This window comes from Arachis hypogaea, chromosome 3, assembly GCF_003086295.3.
Source record: "Arachis hypogaea cultivar Tifrunner chromosome 3, arahy.Tifrunner.gnm2.J5K5, whole genome shotgun sequence".
Taxonomy (NCBI): domain Eukaryota; kingdom Viridiplantae; phylum Streptophyta; class Magnoliopsida; order Fabales; family Fabaceae; genus Arachis; species Arachis hypogaea.
The window spans coordinates 128,023,357-128,046,397 of NC_092038.1; the positions used below are offsets into that span (position 1 = coordinate 128,023,357).

Here is a 23,041-nt window from a genome sequence, read left to right on the forward strand (position 1 = left end):
ATATTTATATTTATTAAATTTACATACATAAATTAATATAATTTATTATTTATTAAAAAAATTGAATATTTATATTTATCAAATACTAATTACAATTATTAAAAATTATTACTTTATAATATTTCTTATAATTAAAATGGAAAGAGGCATATATAAGAATTTAATCAATTATGTTATGTATATACTATAAAATTAGTTATTAAAATTAATTATAAATATAAAATATATATTAAAATATAAATATATATTAAAAATAAATTAAATTATATATATATATTTATATATAAATATATTAATAATTAATTTTAGTATAGGAATAAAATTTTTATTTATTATATTATAAAAGATACACCCTGATGATTGGCTATTTATGTATAAAACGGAGAGTGGCTACAGTGAATACACGTATTGTATTCGTACCTTATTAACATGAAAACGACAAAGGAGCGAGGTAGTTGATTGTCAATGTTTGTGTTTGGATCGCACCGATTAATAATTTAATATGGATGTCACATTCACATTCTAATAGACATTCATTCAGCCATCGCATTTGAAGTGGTCCTAATTTAATTTTCCAACATATAAATTAAATTATTATTATTATTATGTTGAAGCTGAAGAAAATACCAACTGCAGTTGATTCGCCCGTATTCACACAAGTTGCGCGAGGAAGTATAAAATAAATGGATAATTTTTGTCCTCATTTTGGTGACTCTAACTGATGATCGTATGTGTTTGAGATTTGGATGAGAATAGATGGAGACTAATGAAAGCATGAAGACCAACGTGTCGATCTTATTGTTCATGATTGAGGACAATATAGATCTTAATCATCTACGTGTATGGTCAAAGAAACAAGTCATATCAACGGTAGAACATTCAACATTGTTTTATCCAAAATTGTTTGTTTTTACTTTTTATAATAATATATCGTGGTGATTCTAGTAGTCTGAAATGTGTTGATTTTCTTGCATTATATTCGTTTATTTAACTTGCAGGAATGTACCCGAAAAACTTGGAGTCCATCTGAGGAATTTTCTTTTAGAAACAGTTTTGTTAACTAGTTATAGCAGTTACTTTTATTTTCACTTTTTTAAAGGTGTGTTTTTAACCTATTTCTCTTAAAAATTTTAATAACAGGAGATACACGAACAATTATAATTTTATATTTTTTTTAAATAATTTTTTTTTGAATTTGTTTAAATTTTTATATAAATATTTATTTTTCTTTTTCTTTGTTTTATATTATTTTTTTTCTTTTGAAGAATAACAAATATCAGATTTTAAAACTTTTGGTCATAGAACTATTTTTTTCACAAATTTAAATTGATAAAAGGAAATACATAAATTATTATATCTCTAACTATATTAATTGCATATTTTATATTTACTTTTAAATTGGTATAAAGATAAATATTTTAAGTTGATATTCAATAATCGTGTATTCGTAAAAGTAACTATTATTATTAGTATTATTATTATAGTTATTATTTGAATAATCATTTAAAAAAATTATTTGATTATTGATTGGTATATAATGTAGAAAAGCAATTTTAAAAAAAAGAAATTGATAAAGTAATAACATGATAATTATTTATCATTATTGAATATGTGATTTTTATTATATGTAAGTCTTATATACTATAATTATTTAAGACTGGTTAAATTTTTTTTCTAGTAAATTCAAGGTTCTGAAAACCGAACCGGTCATCGAACCGCTCTAGTTACTGGTTTATTGGTTCATAGGTTCAATCGTAGTTGAACCAAAAAAATCGTTTTATAATAAAATAATAAATAAAATATAAATAAACACATTAAAATATAATTATAGTCTAATATAAATCTTGAAATATCATCCAAATTAAAAGTATTACATAAACCAAAATATAACACCTTGGTATTTTCAAAAGACTCAAAACAAAAATATTAGTGTAACACCCCAAGAATGAACAAACACATAAGCATAAAACAACATGAAGTTAAATAGCAGAAAAAGCTGACTCTTACTCACTCAAACCAGAAAATTAGTTGCAGAATTTCAATTTCAATTCAAGAGAAATAAACAAACAAAACCTACCTATCAATTAGTTGCAGAATTTCAATTTCAATTTCAATTATTCAGTTGAAACAAGCAAACAATTATTCAATCAATTATTCAATCACTATATCAGTTCACACTTCACAGTTCACATAAAAACAATTATTCAATCACTATATCACTATATCAGTTCATAGTTGAATAACTTGAATCAGAGTTCACAAAACTTCACTATATCAGTAAACCACATATCAGATATCACTATAAAAGAGACAATGGTTGCAAAAGGGGACAGAGACACCGACAGACAGAGACAAAGACACTGAGAGAAGCAAGTATGTATACCTCAAAAAACCCCTTATGTAAACAATGGAAACAATGTTTATTCACGATGAGTTGCTTACAAGAAATTAAAATGTGCATATACACATATAGAGTAGGTAGAAAGAGATGTAGAGAGTAGACTAAAAAAGTTTAATTTGGTGATTAAACTGCAGAATTCAACAAAGTAGCAAGACCTCTTCTGCAATTAAGCTCACAATCTAAACTCATATCTAACAAATAGCTCAAATCTTCAGGCCATCAACACACACCAATACAGGCAACAAAGATCAAACAAATCATCAAATTGCTGTGTGTAATAGTAACAATGCATGTTGCAATTGCTCAGATGCATTCTTTTAACTTTGACAAAAACTTCATTCAACTCAAGAGAGGGATAATAAATCTTGAATCTTCCTCAGAAAATCCAAATTAGCCATAAATTTTTAGCAAAAAAAAGTTGTAAATATTTAAACTATGTACAGAAATACTGGCTTACAACACAGCATCAGAACAAAATGAAACAGGAATTCAGAAAAAATCCTCACTGCACAAGCAAGCAACATGAATCCACACAAATGCTCCTAACTGAATCCAGTGATTAGGCTCAAATTAAAACAAGACTCAGCATCAACAGGCAGGACAAGGCAGCAACAAATCAATATGCAGCAGCATCAATCAAGCCAAATTGGCACAGGATCAAACCATACAGCACAAACAAAGCAAGAAAATCAATAGAATAGCAACACTTTCAGTCATCATCATTATTAAAAACAAACCTAAATCCACTATCCAGCTCAGATTCGCTAACCACCTAATCAACTAACATTCATTTCTAACTAACTAAGCTAATCAAAATTAACTAGCTATAGCAACAAAATGAATAGAACAAGGGAAGGGCAGAGACCTGGAATACAGAGAAGAAGCAGAGATGGGGGAAGGGAGAGTGAGAGTGAGGCGGTGGGAGACAGCGAAGGCACCTTCTCAGTTCTCCACGGCTGCTGCGGTGGCTCGACCCGTGTGAGAGTGAGGCGTTCTCACTTCTCAGTTCTCAATGGCTCTAGGTGGCGCGACGGCGGTGTCTCGACAGCGAGTCCTCGACCTGTGTGACGCGGTGACGCTAGTGACTTCAGTGAAGCAAGCTTGCTCGAAGAAGAATCATCAACAATGGGAACCACTGAAGCAGAGAGAGCAGCGAAGCCAATTAGGGATCTCAGTCTCAGCCTTGGGAGTTTTCGTGATTTAGGATTCAGACTTCAGAGGGAAAAAAACTCAAAAACGGCAACGTTTTGTTCCTAACTTAAAAACCGGCCAGGTCACGGTTCGGTTCGACCGACCGATTACCGGCCGGTTCGCCGGTTCAATTCCGATTTTTTAGTTTTGCGGTTTTGATGATTGACCGATCCGTTTTTCAGTCCGGTTCACAGTTCGACCGGTCCGACCGGCCGGTTCGAACCGGTTTTCAGAACATTGCTATAATTTTCTTATTTTAACAGAGGTTATCCTATAATATATATAAAAATTTTGATATATTGTTAGGTATTAAAATTAAGCTTTATCGTCTTTAAAAATAATATATTGAATAAATATTTTGTAAATCAAATTTAAATATATGTAAATTGTACGTGACGAAAAGATGTTGATTTAAGGCTCTAAATTATTATTTTGAGCATTATATATCTGCCTTTTCATTTGAATATAATAATGGTTTCCATGATAGTCAATACTTAGTTTTTGTGATATGTTTATTAATTATGTTACTAATAGTTTATACCCATGAAAACTTCTGTATCATTTTTTTATGGTTGCCTAGCTATACAATGGATTCCCAAAATATTTTAAACGTACTCATTAATGGTTGACATTTGACATTATCATATTAGTTAGCGTTTATCACACTTTTAATAAAAATATAATAATAATTAAATAATGGATTAATCAAAGAGTGTTGGCGTCATAAAATCATGAGAAATTCTAACCAAACACCACTAGAAATACATAAAGGGTTAATTTTGTTAGCATGTGTGTAACCAAACCTTAAATTCTTATCTATCACACAGTAGTATATATTACCGGCGGTAAAACTAACACACACTAATAAAGGTGGATCGGAATAACTTTAGTTTGAGAAACGACCGTCCAAACACACACTAATATATTTAATTTTAAGGAAAGTACGAGGAGTCAATGGAATATTTGTACAATGTGTACAATAGAAGTTTATAAAGTATTAGATATATAACCATTAGTGTTACCTTTTTCCATCAGCTGAACCTTTTGGGATGAGTGGTATGATGACTTGGTATTAGAACGCTAGATCCAAAAGGTCAAGAGTTTGATCCTTGATGAACCCCAAAATCAGTTTAATCTTTTGGAAAGATGTTTATTATCCCTAATACTCGGATAGTTATTCTAGATAGTATAGGGGATGTTCATTTTGTAACTTAATAGTCCATTATACAAATAGTCAATTGTCTCCCTAGCGGGATCCTTAATTCTAATAGGACAAATATGAGGAGGCAATAGAGGTATTGTACAATGCATACAATAAGATTAAATTAAAAGTTTAAATATATTATAGGCAATTAGTTAATTTTAAATTGTTTGAAAAAAATTAGGATTACTGTCAGTTATAGAATCAAAACAACGAACCACTCTCTCAATACGCCGTTATCTCCTTTCTCTCCATCGCTTCTTCTCTACCCAACCCTTATCTCTCTTCTTCATTTTTTCAACTCAGATCACCCCAACCATCACCCCCAAGCCAACCAACCACCGTCACCCACTCTCTCTCTTTTCGCTTTCTTTCCTCTTTCCACATTTCTCCCTGCTGTGTTCGCTGCCCCACACCCCTGTTCGCGCCTGCCAGCTCCAGAGAGCAACACCCCGGTGCAACCCAGCAGCGGCTAAATTCTGTGCCGCAGCGACACCATCACTGCCTCCGTTCTTCTTTCTCTCCTTCATCAATGCAGCTTCCATCCCTTTCCTTGTCCCCGGTTCTTTCTATTTTATATATTTCATTGCTTTTAATTTTGGTTTCTACATATAGATTAGGCTTAGGACTAGTTAATATGTGTTGCTAGATTGAAGTATTTCTGGCTGAATTTTATGGGTTGATTGTTGGTTCTATTGAACTGAATGCTCTATTTACACATGATGCACACCATATGCTCGATGAAATGCCTAAATAAAATCTTTTTGTTTCAATCTTATGTATGGCTAGCATTTGACTTAAATTCTATTCTCATGAGGCATTATAATTCACATTTGTGATTTTTTATTAAAAAATCAATTTGGTTAAAAATTCAGATGTTATCAATTGTTTGGTATATTTTTAAGAGGTGCATACCATGTTTTATTGAGTGATTTGAATGAAATGATTTATTCATGTTGGTTTTGAATATAAATGATCACATGCGTCATCACTCGTTCTTTGAAATTTTTGAGCAATTAAAATTGGTTTTCATCAAAATTATTGCTTTTTGAACAAAGGGCTGTGTTTATGTGATTATTTTATATTCTTTGACATGAATAAGTGGGCTTCTTTATTATTGCCTTGATTATTGTCTTTGTGCTAATTTTGATTAACTCTTGCAAATTCAATATACAATTGCAATAACCAAGCTTTCTAGCCTCAATTCACTCTAAATTGCTTTAGTCTAAGTTGTTTGCGCGTTAATTGTATTTATTCCTTTATTAGTTACTTAGGCTCCTTAATTGTGGAAAACCTCACTTTCTTTTGAGCATATTATACATTTTCAACCCGTTTTCCTCAACATTTTACATATTAGGTTTGTCTTAATATTATCACTCCGCGAAAGTTCTTTAATGGAGTCCAATTTGGTTGAACCGCTGTGTCGTGTTCCATCTTCCGGCGACAATGAGAATTCATCACATACACATGAACATGTAGCAAACCATGATATCATCGAGAGTGAGAAATCTAATATGGTGAGCAACGTTCATTGAATGCATAGATAATGAATGGTTATTTTCATGTGAAATAGATGTTCATACTCAATGCAAGTGGCATGTTTATTTTTATGTTTAATGCTTACCCAAATAATACATCATAAACATTCATGATTCAACCAAATTTATGAAGGTTTTATGTTCATGGTATGCTTTTGTATGTGAGAACTTTGTATGTGTTTATTAAGCATGGCATATTAATGTGACGTTGGATGAAACTAGGTCTTTCTTGAACTAACTTTTATTGGTATTTATATGACTTAATTAAAATTGCATGTATAAGCATGAGATTGTTGAATATGAAAAACAGCGAATGTTATTATCATCATTAAGATTTAATTTGATAATGAAAATTAAATAGTCAAGAGTTAGTTATCAATGGATGGGCGACTTAATATGCTTCCTACTTGTTCAGTTTAGAATATACATATGATCTAACATGATAAACCCTAAATGAATAAAAAAAAACAACTCTAGTCACCATTGGCTCTGAAATTGATGTCTGGACTATGTGCTTGGTAGTTGTATCTACTGCATGTTCATGTATGCGATGTATAGTGACGTTGTTTGTACTGGTTAGTGAGGTTTCTTTTTTGGTCTATGTGCTTGGTAGAATGATTGACTTGATTTCTTTTTTATGGTTGCATTGTTTGTGCTGGTTAGTGAGGTTTCAAGCAAATGATATATACTAAGGATTTATCTTTTTTTTTGGAATTGTAGGCCATGCAACTGTCGAATGTTATTGAGGTTGGAAGTGAATAGACGGATCTTGGTTACGAGGTTTGGACTCTAGAGGTCGGTGCTCATGTTGGTTGCAATGAGCCCCACCAATTTGGTGGGTTCATGTCTTTGTTAAGCTCATTCGACAATAGTTAGTTTTTGTTGGACATGACTTTCAGTACATAATTCATGTATTATATACTATAGACAAAAACGGCTATCTGGTCCAGAAAGAATGGGTTTATTTAAAAAAAATTTGGATGTTCGTTGCTAAATATTAATTATGTTCACCGTTATTGTATCCATCCGGATGGTTAATTAATTAGACAAGATGCATGTTCATTCTGATTATACGATCCCACTTATTGATTATACGATTATCGCTACTCACAAATGTTGGATGTTCATCTTTATATATAACTGGATGTTCAGACCGTGGTCACTATAGCGTCTATTCAGGACGCTTCGTGAAATCTTGGCTCAATGTCAAAATTCAAGAACTCAATGCTTAACAAATTCAAGTCATTTGACTTTGGAAAAGTAAACATAAATCTCTGAATAAAGACTGGACGTTCGTTATAATAAGAATCTAGATGGTTACTTTTACAGAAAAAATGGATGTTCACTTTTGTTGTAACATTTGTTCAGAATGCTTCATGAAAACTCGACTCAAGTTCAAATTTCAAGAACTCGATGCTTAACAATTTCAAGTCGTTTAACTTTGGAAAACTAAAGATAAATCCTTGAATAAAAACATAGTTAGACGGATGTTCGTTTTAGCTAAAATATGGATGGTTCCTTTCACAGAGAAAATGAATGTTCACTTTCATGCATTTTTTAGAATGTCATGCTTGAGTGAATGAAGACCAACATATTCACAAAATTACAAAAGGTAAAAGAGGGTCCACAGTTACGTTCTCCTAGTTTCACATAAATAAATTTCCAAGACTAGAACCAGTGTATAAGCAAAACAAGTATATCAAAAGTTACACTCTAGTATGAGTATGCTAATTTTTCCTGCCTTTGGCCTTTTTCACTGGTGGTAATCCTTCAGCCCATCGCGTCAACGTCCTCGTGCTAGGTGCTCTGAGTATGCTAATACCTGATCACGCAATTGGTCCTCTGCAATGTAATGCAAGGTTATTTTCACTTTATAACAAGGAAAAAAAACATAACATGACAAATTAATAATAAATAACCTAACTGCTACTTTTGACCCAAACCACATTCCCTACAAAAATAAGTAGAAATAATGCACAAACCCCTCTAGTGCGCACATTAAACATTGATCACTAGTTCACCATTGCATGTTTAAATAAGTTACTAGACATCGAAACTACACTATATAAGTCATTGCAATATTATAACAAGAACAACTCGAACAATGGTCACGCCAAATGGCTTAACAAACAATTAGCATAATAGAGGAAGTAGCACAGCAATAAAAAAAATCTACATAGAGCACTCCTACATGCCAACAAAAGGTACTCATATACAAGAGTCAGCAACTATAACAAAAAATTGAGTACATATTATTCTTCCCGCGCTAAACTTAAATCAATTGCAACCATCTAAACCAACATATTATTCTACATGTTCAAACTTACTGAAACTGCAACTATTGAGTACATAAGAAATAAGGATCAATCATCTCAGCAAAATAATCTGAATCTATAATAAGATGAAATAGAAACAGGAATCATTCACACGAGAAATTGACCCACTAACCGTAGATTTTTGACGACGCTCGGGGTTAGGTTGTCGTAACAGATCTGAGACTGTGACCCTTCCAATGGTCACGGCTTCAACTAGCAGGCGCAGGAAACAAGACCCAGGCCTCAGGCAGACACCAAGATGTCGCGCACTAGGGGGTTCGGTGCTGCAATTCATGTCAGCAATGATGGATGTTGACTCCTCAGCAGACGGATGTTTAGCCGCGTGAGGAGCAATGGAGTTTCTTCCCGCGAGGGCGTAAGCGCGACGAAGCTGGGAGCTATAGCTCTGGTTAGAGGAAATAGAGGCTCCACGTTGCACAGGAGCAGATCGGTTGGCTGCAGGTTACTGCGCGGACAGCTGGGCGGCAGCTGGAGTGGGTGGGGTCTTGCCGAACGAACAATGGGATTTGGGGGGCTAGGATCACGACGAGGTAGAAGGGTTAAACGGAAAAAATTTGAATTAGGAAAAAATTAAGGATAAAAGGCCATATGAAATGAGGGTTACTGATAGTTAAATTATATTATTAATTCATATTAGGCTAAATAAACAGTCTATTGTACGTATTGTATAGATATCTCATTGTCTCAATAGCGAGATTTATTTTAGGGTTAACCACCAATTATATCCCCGAATTTTGTAAACGCTGACAATAATGCCCCTCACTTTTATTATAGACAAAAATATCGTTGGATAATTTAAAAACGTGCACCAAATGCCCATTCGGCAAGTGATGCTTTCTCCGTTGATAGAAGTGTGTGATGTGGCAAACGGAAAAGCTTGTGTGGCAAACGGAAAGCTTACCTGAATTCATTCCCAATTTTCCTAATTCAATAACCCTAATTCCTAATTAATAACCTAATTTCAACTAATGTATTAAGAAGTTAAAAGATTTTAACACTATGAAAGAGGGTCAAAAAGAGTAAAAGAGTTAACACTTGAGTCATAGTAGCCTCTCCATCTTCTCCTTTTCAAGTTACCGTCCAAGACGATCGTCAGTCTATCGTCGCCGCAACGCTGGTTTGGAGGGACATTGTTGCATGTTGGTGGTTGTTCATCTGACAAGGTACGCGTAATATCTTTGCCTCTTTGCCATTAGGAACTTTGTCTTCGTTCATGTTGCTGTGGCTATATGGTCTTTGATGGAAAAAAATGACAACTAAGTATGTGACAATTTGGATTTCCGGGCATTAAAGTTTTGTCACTTGATGCATGCGTTGTTTGTCGTATTGCATTGGTTTAGGGTTTAGTCAGGGTTTTTTTTCTGTTTTGGATGAACAATTTTAGTAGTTGATTGGTGCTGTACTAGTATTAAAATGTGTATTTTTTCTGTTTGAACTTTCAGATGTCAGCACTCATAACATTTGTGATACACCACATGGGTAGGTTAGAAAGCAATCAAATGGGTGGAATGCAATATTCTGGGGGTACTGTTAGCAACATTGACAGGGTATGTGTGGATACTTGTAATTTATTTCTGGTAGAAGAGTTGTTTCTCGATTTAGGTTACACAGGGTTTAAAGACGTTCATTGGTTGGAGCCTGGTTTTAACTTATCAAATGGTTTAAGGCCGCTTAAGAGGGATGCTGATGTTGTTAGTATGTGTGATGCTGCTATGAAAAATGGTAACATTGTTCACTTGTATTTTGAGCATCCTGTTCTAGAAAATCTTGAGTATGTAGATGAAGTCGAGGTATCTGATGATGAGGTAGAAGTTGTAGAGGTAGACGATGAGGATGTGTATCGTGATGAAGAAAGGCAGGGAGAAGATGAGGTGATGGAAGATTAGTACAATGGTAATGGAGAAGTGGGTCAAGACAAGGGTAATGTTGATTCTGAGGCGTATGATGAAAACAACAATAGTGTTAAGACTACTAATGTACTACCAACTGAAGCACCCCAAGTTGAAGGAGATCAAACTGCTGCACATGAAACCAATGAGGAGCAAAATTGGGAGAGCCAAGCGGCAGTAATTGGTGACTCAACCACCGAGGATGTCGGTAGATATAGTAGAAAGAGAATTAGAAAGAAACATGCAAGGCCACCACCATCGAGAACCACCAAAGTAGTAGGGGAACCACCAGTTGAAGAAGCTAGAGGAGAAGAAGAATCTGTGCAGAATGGGTCAAATGAAGATATGAATCCACATGTTGAACCTGCAGTAGAAGGTAATTTCATTTAGAAAATTATGTAATTTAGGTTTCATAAAAATACTAAACTGTGATGTTGTTAACAACGAATTATTTTATTTTATGTTATTGTATAAGAGAATCATAATGAGGAGGGAGACGGTAATTTAAGACAATCAAGAAGAAGGAAGAGACACTCAAGGCCACAACCATCAGGTCAGAGAATTATTCCTCCCAGGGACAATGAGGTCCCAACAGTGATTGTGCCTGTACATGAGGGTAATGCTGATGGAGTTGATAAGGGTGGAGAAAATGAGTTCCAGTATGAGTCTGAGGATCTTCACAGTTTACCTGAATCAGATGATGAAAACGGGGTTCCGATATTTTCACAACACAATCCTCAAGCACGCTTTGGCCAAGTTAGACTCGAGCTGGGCATGGAGTTTGCAACGATGCAAGAGTTCAAGGATGCTGTTAAGAAGTTTAACATTCAAATTGGGAGGAAAGTGTTCTTTTTAAAGGTGGAGCCTTTAAGATGCAGAGTAATTTGTTATAATCAAGACTGTCCGTGGGAGGTGTACTGTTCAAGGAGAAATTTCCCACCAAGTTTTCAAATCAAGACGCTAGTTGACGAGCACATATGTCCAAGGAGTAACAAATCTAGATCAGTAACATGTAAATGGGTGGCTGGAGAATTAGTTAACAAGCTTAGAATTTCTCCTAATTTGATACAAAGGGAGGCAGAATAGTGGTTCAAGGTAGAATATGACATAATTGTAGGTGAGCAAATGGTGTATAGGGAAATGGAGATGGCAAAGGACATCATTGAGGGGACGGAGAAGGAACATTATGGGAAGCTACGCAATTATTTATCAGAGCTGCTTAAGGCTAATCTTGGTTCTACATGTACTATGAGCACACATCCACAGCCAGAGGGTTTGCCTAAGTTCAGAAGTTTATATATATATGCTTAGAGGCATGTAAGAGAGGATTTAAATATGGTTGTAGGCCTTTTATTTGCCTTGATGGAACCTTTCTTAAGGGGTATTTTGGGGGTCAACTACTCACAGTTGTAGGACAAGACGCGAATAATCATCTATTTCCTATAGCATATGCTGTGGTTAATGCTGAAACAAAGAAAAATTGGAAATGGTTCTTGCATTTACTTTATGAAGATATCAGGGATTACAAGGAATTTGGGTGGAACTTCATGAATGACGAGCAAAAGGTAATTTATAAATCTTGTCCAACTTACTTATTTGTATTTATGCACCTATGTTGTACTGTTGAATGTTGTACTATTGAATGTTGGGTTTTTGCCATGTGGTTTAGGGACTGGTTCCAGCACTCCAAGAAGTCATGCCAAGAGTTTCACATAGATTTTGTGTGATGCACATGTGGCAGAACTTGAACAAGAGATGGAAGGACAAAGAGTTAAAAGGAGCTCTGTGGCAGTGTGCTCGGGCAATGACAGACTTGAAATTCAAGAATGCAATGACATATGTCAAGCGGATCAATGTAGGAGCTTGGGAGTACCTGTCAAGTTATGAACAATCATCATGGTCGAAATCAGGATTTTCTGAATGGCCTAAAGTGGATAATGTTACCAACAACAATGCTGAATCATTTAATGCAACAATAGTGGGCATAAGGGGAAAAAGTATCCTAACAATGCTAGAAGAAATGAGGTTCTACATCATGAGGGTTATGGCACAGCACAAAGATACTTTATCATCATACACAGGAAAGCTGGCACCTATTTAAATGAGTAGGCTGGAAAAGGAGAAAAAAGAGGGTAATTACTGGGAGGCCCAGTAGGTTGGGGACGATGAGCATAACATATTTGAGGTGAGGAGACATGGACACAGGGTTACTGTTAACACTCTTGAAAGAACATGTACCTACAAAAAGTGGCAACTGACTGAATTGTCCTGTTGTCATGGAGTGGCTGCTATCCAAAGGAAGAATCACCGGCCTGAAGACTATGTGCATCACTGGTTGTGTATGGAGCACTACAACAGAGCATATCAGTTCCACATTAACTCTGTACCTAGTGAAGAGTATTGGGCTGACTATGAAGGTTATCCTTGTCTACCTCCTCCATACAAAAGACCAATCGGAAGACCTACAAAAAAGAGGGCACATCATGAATTTGAGCGTTAGGGTAATAGCCAATACAAAATGCCGCGAAAGTATGGTCAAACTACTTGTAATTGGTGCAAAAAGGTAAACACCTCACTTGATATTAACCCATTGGTTTTGTAATCTAAATCAGTGTATACATGACTTGTTACATTTGTATTCTAAATGTCTACTAACCTGTTGTATATGCTGCAGCAAGGACACAATGCAAGGACATGTGAAGAGAAGAAAAAAAGTCTTAAGGGACAAACTAGTGAAGCAGCCGAAACTGCGTTTGGATCAGCAAATTGACAAGAAGATGCTGCTGATCTATCAGATAGAGAGCAAGAAATGTACTATGAGGAGACTCTTGAGGCAGCAGATGAACAACAAGTTACATAAGGGCACCCCCAATTTCAAATTGATAATGAGGTTAGCTTCATAGTTACACATTTGTACTTGTTTTTTCTGCAACATACACAGACTTCTGGAATTTGTGTTTTGATTTTGTAGCAAGCCCAAGGGTTGGAATCAAACCCTGCAACAGCATCTGATTCAACCACTGCTATCAACAAGTCAGCTCCACCAAAGGTTGCTGGTGCTGTAGCTGCTGCTCCAAGATTCGTGAGGAGGGGTGCATCTAGTGCTAGGGCAAAGATCCCCATTATGAGACCACCATGCACTATTGCACCAGCACATGATCCAATTAGGCCACCACAGGTCAAGCCCAGTGTGGCTGCTGCTCCTACTGCAAGGGCTACCTCAGTAAGGCCCAATGTACCTTTTAGACCACCACAGGTTAGGCCCAATGTGGCTGGAAGGCCCAATATTCCTGTGAAACCCAATACTTCAGCCCAAGTGCATGTGCCAAATTCTAGCTCCAGTGCTCCCTCATTGGTTTCTCACCAAGCAATGAATGCAGCAAGCAAAGATACCACAAAGAGATTCATGAAATTCATGCCCACACCTGCACCTTCAAAACCTTCACAAAAACCAAAGAAGAAGCCATGATGAATGTGTTGTTATATGGTCTTTTGACATTGTAGAACTTATTTAGGAAACCTTTGTTTTGAGTGTTAATGAATTTTTTGGCTAACTTGTTTAAGTTGTTTTCAGAGTTATTGAACTAAGTTGTGTTTGACTCTGTTTAGTACTTTTATTTTTCAGAGTTATTGAACTCTATTGACTTGTTTAATTTCTTTTTAGAGTTATTGTCACTTGATCACAGGTTATGCTTGAATTACAGGCAATGTTTATTTACTTTTTGGGGATTGCTATAAATGTTATGTAACCTGTTATGGTCAATGTGATCAGATATAGTACATTTAAATGTTAATTACCAAGTTTGTACTACAAGTATTCTATTTGGTTTTACTGCACTTTGCAAAACACAACACATATCAGGTTCTCATCAAATTTATAGTCCAATAATTTGGTACACTCTTAATACACATCAGGTTCCATGAAAATACAATCCAAGAGTTGTGATTCCCTATTTCAACCAAATTTGGCACATTCACAGTTATCAAAATACACACTAATTATTCACATTTACTCTTCATCCACTATTTAACATTATTCCAACTCAGTTCTTAAACAGAGCAAAGAAATTAATGAAGACACCAATTGCAACCCCAATGCACATCATGATTAGAAGAATTTCAATCCTCCTCAATTTCTCCTTCAATTATTTTCTAAGAACAGGTAGCACCATGGGGTCAATGTCCTCATACTGCACTGATTCAGACAGCTTCCTGGTGCTCTTCTGTTTGAGTTTTTCACCTGAAGATAGCCTGGTTTGTTGTTCCAAGAACATTCCTCCTCTTCAACCATGTCTTGCTCTTCCAATTCATCAATCCATTGAAAATATTTGCAATCCTGGTTTTTATTTTGTCAAGAACAAAAATTGAAAACCCATGAAGAACAGATCAATCATAACGTGTGAAACACATATTAAAACAGGAATAATAACAAAGACCCATTAAAGGGCAAAACCCAGTCATGCTTACCTTCCATAGTGGGCACCGAAAGAACCACCTCCCTGGGTTAGCATTCATCTTCGATCTCAGAGCAACAACAGCAAGAGAACAGCGACACATACCGTCGTACTGCTTCATACCAAAGTCTTCGCACCTATCGTTGCCGCCTTCTACCATTGATGCAGACCTTCGCTTCATACCTGTTGCATCCATGGTTGAACGGCTCTTCAGATGCATCACGTTCTCATTTTGCAATTGGGGATTAGGGTTAATGAATTGGAAAATTGGGAAACGGGTCTAGCTAAGCTCTCTATTTGCCACACAAGCTTTTCCGTTTGCCACATCACACACTTCCATCAACGGAAAAAGTATCACTTGCCGGACGGGCATTTGATGCACGTTTTTAAATTATCCAACGATATTTTTATCGATAATAAAAGTGAGGGACATTATTGTCAGCGTTTACAAAATTTGGGGATATAATTGGTGGTTAACCCTTTATTTTAATAAGAGCAATGCTAGGGAACCAAAAGGGTATTAGCCAAAAACCAGCTAAATACCTTTGGGTGAATTCAAAATCTCTACGAGTTAATATATATAGATGTTTCTTCTGTTAAGTATTAGAATGTTTCTTTTTCATACTAAATGGATGTTCTTTTATATTTAATTATTTTTACTAAAATATAATTGGATGTTTCTTTTATTAAGTATTAGGATTTTTTTTCTTATTAAATGAATGTTTTTTATAATTAATACTGACAAATAGCAATTTTTCATAAAGTCGAAGCTCAATTTACACCCGAAAGACCGCATGTTGGCTTTCTCCCTAGTCCAGGTCTAGGCCATGTCACACCCTTCTTTGAGCTAGCAAAGATCCTTGTGACCAACCATGGCTTCCATGACACATTCCTCAACATCACCACCGAAATTTCTTCAGCTCAAAACAGTCTTCTTCACTCACCAAACCTTCCACCCCATTTCGACATTGTTGACCTCCCAACCATTAATATATCCAACTTGGTCAATAGCGAAATTCCGGGCGTAACCCACCTTTGTATAAACACAAATGAAAGTTTAAAATGTCTGAACAAAGTACTAAATCAATTACCAAACAAGCCACAAGCGCTTATCATAGACATATTTTGTACGCAAGTATTTGAAGCATGTAAGAATGTTGTTCCCAACATTCCGGTTTTCACCTTTTTCACTGCCTCCGCTCGATTTCTTGCACTCTCCTTGTTCCTTCCTCAACTAGAACGTGACGTGGAGGGAGAGTTTGTGGACCTTCCACACCTAGTTCAGGTACCGAGTTGCGAGCTGGTTGAAATCAAAGATTTGTTGGACTAAATCAAGAACTGGGACGTCAGTCTCCGGCGTCGGTGACGAAGTCGAAGGTGGACTTTGTGTTGGATGCGCTTGTTGAGGGTCGCGAAAAATATGGAAGTCGCCGGTACTTCCAGCAGCATTGGTAAGAGAAAGATATATATGTGTGATTGTTGGAGGTGAATAGATTAATATGAGAGAAAAGATAAAGATTTTTATAAGTTTTAATTAAGTTTATTTAATTAATTTTAAATTTTTTAAATTTTAAATTTAAAAATTTAAAATTAATTATTAATATAAATTAATATAATTTTATTTAATTTTTACCGGATAACCTTTTGGTTTCGTATATTTTTCTTTTAATAATGATCAGGATTAAGATCAGATGAAAACGCAAGGAATGAATTAAGAATTTAAGATAAAGATTTTGACAAGTTTGGCAATTGTATATATCGTTACACGGAAAGAAACGACACATGCCAAAAGCAAGAGAAACGTTTGCTTTCAAGTCTCAACTCAACTGCGACGACACGACGCGACGGCGTCATTGAATTGATCCCATGGAATTACAAACAAGCCCTTCGACCTAGCCACCTAATTAAGTACCTTGCATATTTATCAAGAGAAAATAATATTATATGGGTTTACCTTATATATATATATATATATATATATATATATATATATATATAGAGGATACGGCTTAAGATGAGTACAAGTAAAAGGTTTTAATTTTTTATTTTAATAAATATACAATAATTATATTAAAAACTCAATTTTGTATATTTTTTTATAATAATTTTTTTATTTATAATTTTAACATATGTCTTAACAACACATGTTAATTAAATTCATATTATAGATACTATTGTTGTATATAATTTTATTGTTGTATATAATTTTTTTTATTAAGAGAAGATAATACATATATATATCATACTTGTTAGAAAATTATTTTTTTTAGTAATAATTAATGAGCAATATAATGAATAACTAAATGGTTAGGTTTCATACGTCGTATTTTGCTTTTAAAAAATAATGTCATTTAAAAAAATCTATGCAGCACGGACATTTTGTTAAATTGTCGTATTCGCGTGTCAGACACATTTTAGATATGATATTTATCGACACTCGTCCGATACGCATGTTTGTTGTGTCTAACTGTGTCTTGATAAAAAAATAAATTTTTTTTAAACACAATTAAATACACCTAAATACCATCACATATCAACATGTCTAATCTTATTGTTAACATGTATTTTTAAAATGAGTTTAGAAATAATATATATTATTATTTATTAAAACAAAAAATATTTTAAATACTTTTATATAGTTAAAAGAAGACATTAAAAATAGTTAAAAAATTATTTTATATTTTAAAACCAATAAAATATAAAAAATTCATTGTAATTTATCTAAAAAATATTTTATCTTTTATATATATATCGTGTCCCCGTGTTTTATAAGATTTTAAAATTTATGTGTTCGTATGTCACGTGTCGTATCATATCTTGTGTCTATGTCAGTGTTCGTATATTATAGAAAAAAAAAATAGATATAGAGTTTGGGTGTGGGACTTTAATCAAGATATATATTAATTGAAAACAAAGTTGAGTTTTATTAAACTTTAGAAAATTATGGTAATTTAGTTTTTAAAACTCTATAGAATTATAACGTAAATACCGTAAATTTAAACTAAATTATCATCATATCTTTAAAAGAGAACTAAAAAAAGCATTTAACTTTATTATTATATGGACAAAAAATCAATCTAAACATGTATAAAGAATTAGAATTTAATCAAATATTAGAAAATTTTTAACTGAAAACGAAAATTCACTATATTTATGAGAAAACAAAGGACATATAGATTTCAATTAAAAATATTTATTTATTTTTATGCAGTTTAAACTGTAACTATTCTATAATAAACCAGCTAAAATATATATAATAACAACAAAGTTTAAAGAAGGTACAGGTATTATATATTATGTTTGAATAAAAAAATAGCATAATTCGGGGCAATAATCCAGAATCTAGAATTTACCATAATTAGGGAATAATTAAGACAGAGAGGGAGGAATGAAGGCCCACTGAGGCAAAGGATAAGCCTAAATGAGCTTGCAAAGAACGTTGCTTTTCTCTCTCATCACATAGATTAGGATATAGGATTGGGTTTTGGATCGAAATTATTGAAACTAACTGACGTGGATCCGTGCTGTATAGAACAAAGTTTATTACCAGAAAATAAATAAAATACAAATAATATAGCAAGGTATAATGCATCGATCCTAATGAGCCAGTGAGTCCGTGCCACGTGTGACTATCACATGGCCGCGGCGATCAGAGATTGTTGCCCCCAATCCGTTACGCTTCTGTTATAAAACCCACCATATTCCACAATCATGCCATGAAACAAATTAAACAGCACACAACAATACAGCATTTTGTTGTGAGAAACAGTCAACAAATAAAGACCTAATTCATCCATTTTTATAAATAATAGTAAATACTAAATAGTAATAATACTATTATTCATTTTAGATATGGGTGCTACGTCGATGGTTCGAGGTGGAGGCACCAGGTTTCTCCCTTTGGGTTTCAGCATGGAACCGTTGTCGCCGGGGTGTGACAGCAGCAGCAGGGTCAATTCTTCTTCCTATGCAGAGAAACCTTCAGATCAAGATATTAATGCAACCAGATTTGGCGATGTGGAGTTTGAGTTTCTTGGTGATATTTCCCTCCTTGATAATAATGGTCATCATGATGATGACCTCTCTCACCGCCATAACAATGATCCTATGCAGTTTGACGACGATGAAGAAGAAGAAGAAGACGGTGATAGTAACAACAATAACGGTGACGCTAACGAGAGCATAACCTTCTGGCAAAACCAGTACCAGCTCTTGCAGGTATAAATATAATAATTCATTTAATTTAATTTAAGAATATTGTTTCTGTGTTTTAGTTCCTTTTGTTCATCGGATTTTTTGTGCATTCAGGCACAGCTTTGTTATTTATCCTTTTTGTGTTCTTTTCGAATTTCAAGTTGAGATCTGAAAATTGAGGTTTCATTAATTAATTTGACAAAAGAAATTAATTATTACCGGGCAGGGGAATGGATTCGTTTATAAAAAGTGTATGTTGCGTTATTTTGGGAGTTTTGACGAATTGAATTTGTAATTTGGAGCGCAGGCGAACATACAAAGAACAAGTTCGTTGGAATCGCGGATAAGGAATGAGGCGAAAGAGGCGGTTGAGGAGCTAAGGAGGTCGCCGGAGATGGTGTGCAGTTGCAGCGGGAGCGGGAGACAGGTGGATGCCAGGTCATGCCGTAACTGCCTCATGAGACAAGTCTCCAGGCGCCTCCAAGGTGCCGGTTTTGACAGTGCTATTTGCAAAACCAAATGGAGAACCTCGCCCAACCTTCCAGCAGGTTCAATTCTAAATTCTACTAACAAATTTATTTCTAACGCTTTTTCTATTCATTATTGTCTTTCTAATAATAATTAAAAATAAAGGGACCTTCGTATAGGATAAGATACTATGATCTATCTAGATCTAATATATATGATAAAGATATGAAAAGAGATTTAGTGTATAATTAACCAATATCATTACTGCATATATGTGGTTAATAAAAACGTAATACCTTAGTATCTATTAGTATCTGTTAATATATTAGTATATATATAGTTGTTAATTAGTTATTTAAAATTTTTAACAACCTTATCCCATCTTTATAATTTTATTTTTCCATAAAAGTTAACCAAATGTCTCTTTCAAATCCCTAGCCTATCGTTCTTATTACTTTCACTGTACAATCGCAGTTTTTAATTTGGTGAATTTTAAGATGACTATCTTATGGTGTTTATGGTAATTATGCAAATGTTATTAAAATTAAAATTATATTTTTTAATATTTTAATAATATTTTTTAAAATATTATAATTACTGTAACATACTCATATTAGAATAATTTTTTTAATTTATGTCGATCATCAACTTTGTTCGATCATCATTAGCTGTAATGCTGTATCAATTAATAATCAACTATGCTCTATTAACAAAAGTATTAGGTCCACGTTGAAAATTATAAAATGTATTATAGCTGCTTTGGGTTAAATTTTCAATGGCAACTTGTTCTATTGAATATTCAAGGTACTAATTAGGTTATATGTACAAATGTTTCCAAACATCGTATACCATGTAACGAGGATAATGATGAAGCGCGTGTGTGTGTGTTACATTAAAATAAATCAAGAAATTAATAGTTATCAAAATCTAACTGTATATTGTGATAACTACCTATGCAGGAGAGCACACTTTTGTGGACGTGATAGATAATACAAGCTCCAAGAGAGGAGACATAATTAGGGTGATCATAGAAGTGAACTTCCGAGCAGAGTTTGAGATGGCGAAGACTTGTGAGGAATACAACCGCCTGGTGCAGCGGCTGCCGGAGGTTTTTGTGGGGAAGGTGGAGAGACTAAATAACATAATCAAAGTATTGTGCATGGGAGCAAAGAGGTGCATGAAGGAGAACAAAATGCACATGGGACCATGGAGGAAGCAAAGATACATGAGTGCTAAGTGGCTGGGTCCATGTGATAGGAACACTTCAACAACACCGCTTTCAATGGGACACTCTCAGTCTAAGAGAATGCCTAAGCCAAAGGCAAAGGCATCCATGCTGACAGTGGATCTGCACCACCTAACGCCGGCTGTTAAAGTTCTCTAAACAATTTTGTTTAAGGAGTAATCAAATTATTTAATTTGATTTGATTCTATATTTATGTATTGGTGGTATTTGCGGGCAGCACCTGATTTTTTTTTTCTATATTCATATATGTATATCATACATATTTTTTAATATAAAGTTATTGTTAGTGATTCTTGAAAAGTAATAATAATTTATCAATTATTCTTTACATACAAGTCATTTTACTATATAAGTTTATACAAGTCATTTTACCTTAAATTATCCTCACGCGCGCGGCTTAAAAACCCGTATTCCATGTGCCTCTTAATTTAACAGATTTTTCAATTAACGCGCAAATATATAACTTTCTTTTTTGAAAGGTTCTCGTTTCTCTTTTTGAATTTCGTCTGCGTTTTCTTCCTTCGTTTTCGTGTGTTCACTTTCGTTGTTTTCGTTCGTTTCTCCATGCGTTCTCTTTCTTCGTTTTTTTTAATTTACTTTGTTCTCTACGTTTGTTTTTTAAATCAAGCTCTGAAATCCCTTTGAAGATAATGAATGATTCAAGTTCAAATTGTCAGCTGAACCAGAGCGAAGTGGATTATTGTTTTGAATCCAATGAAGTGCTTGAAGTGTGGTTGAATTCCAGTTAATGTTTTTGTTAGTAGTTTATGATTATCTAGGTGAATAATATTGTAAACCTTGCTTGTGAAAATTGTTGTTCATTATTGATTATTTGAATTGAATGTAATGTAGTTATTCCGATAAATCTGTCCATTGCTGTCCATTTTATATTAGATTTTTTGGGGTAAATCAGACATATTTTGGAGTAATAGGGGAGATTTTCGGTTTATTTACATGTTCTGACTTTTTCAATTGAACGATGGTGAATTGTATTATTGTTTTGAATCGAATCAAGTAGTGAGGTGTGGTTTGAATCTAGACAATATAGTTTGTTTATAGTTTAAGATTTTATAGTTGAATTGTTTTAGTTGCTCTTTGATGTTGATTCTATAGTTGTTGTTGCATTCTATAATTTATTTCAAATGTCGTATTGCATCATTCACATTTTTACTGTACAAATCAAGCAAAGATGTTTAAACAGCACAGGAAACTAAACATATCCGTGCATTGTACAATAGAAAATAACGAGGAAGCTGAAATCAGACCAAGCAAAACATACCAATCATTTGTCGCAGCACCGTGAGTTAAATTTTATCGAAAAAAGACGTGAGAAATTACATCACAAGAAAAGTGCTGAATGTTTCGGAACTAGAGGATGCAAAAGAATTCAGGAAATACTTATTAAGAATGAAAGAGAAGAATCATCATTTCTTTTTCGAGGTCGATCAATCGATTAAGATTACCTATTGGGCAGACGCAAGGAGCAGGGCTTCCTGTGAGTATTTCGGAGATATTATTTTATTCGATACCACCTACAATACAAACAGGTAACATTCAGTTCTGGTTTATGCTGTTCATATAATATTGTTTTCTAAATCTGCAGCAGAGGTACACATTGCATGTTTTTGGGTGTAGAGAGTTATTATTTCGGCGGATTTAACGATTTTTTTCTATTTTGTCATATTCAGGCATAATCTGATTTTTTGTTCTTTTGTCGGGGTGAATCACCACAGTCAGTCAACACTTCTCAGATGTACTTTGATGAAAAATGAGGATACTCAATCATTCAAATGGTTATTTGTATGTTGGCTTCGTTCCAAGGGAGAAAATGCTCTGAAAGGCATTCTTACTAACCAATGCGCATCGATGCAAAGGGCTATCGAGACTTGTATGCCCACATCAATTCACCGATGGTGTATTTGGCACATCATGACGAAAATTCCAAGCAAATTAAACGGCTACAAGAGACACCAAGAAGTCGAACAAGAGATGAGTCATGTTATTTGGAACTCTCTTACAAAAGAATCATACGATAGGAATTGGAATGATTTTCTAATGAAGTACGGTCTTGGGGAGAACAAGTGGCTTTCAGGCAATGTTGTTTTTTAAATCTGCAGCAAAGG

At 34.2% G+C, this 23,041-nt stretch overlaps 1 protein-coding gene across 1 annotated transcript; it reads left to right on the forward strand.

The window, feature by feature from the left end:
• The first annotated feature begins 18,391 nt into the window (after positions 1 to 18,391).
• On the forward strand, positions 18,392 to 21,246 carry LOC112791479 (uncharacterized). The gene is made up of 3 exons (XM_025834331.2): positions 18,392 to 19,228; positions 19,512 to 19,752; positions 20,632 to 21,246. The coding sequence occupies exons 1-3, from the start codon at positions 18,863 to 18,865 to the stop codon at positions 21,054 to 21,056; spliced, it is 1,032 nt and encodes a 343-aa protein (XP_025690116.1). The 5' UTR covers positions 18,392 to 18,862; the 3' UTR covers positions 21,057 to 21,246.
• The last annotated feature ends 1,795 nt before the right edge of the window (positions 21,247 to 23,041 follow it).

What these genes read in the sequence shown, in the direction of transcription:
- LOC112791479 (XM_025834331.2), top strand. Translation starts at nt 18,863, where the DNA reads ATGGGTGCTACGTCGATGGTTCGAGGTGGAGGCACCAGGTTTCTCCCT. An exon ending in ACCAGTACCAGCTCTTGCAG is followed by an intron (nt 19,229 to 19,511) that starts GTATAAATATAA and finishes TTTGGAGCGCAG; the next exon opens with GCGAACATACAAAGAACAAG. An exon ending in CTCGCCCAACCTTCCAGCAG is followed by an intron (nt 19,753 to 20,631) that starts GTTCAATTCTAA and finishes CTACCTATGCAG; the next exon opens with GAGAGCACACTTTTGTGGAC.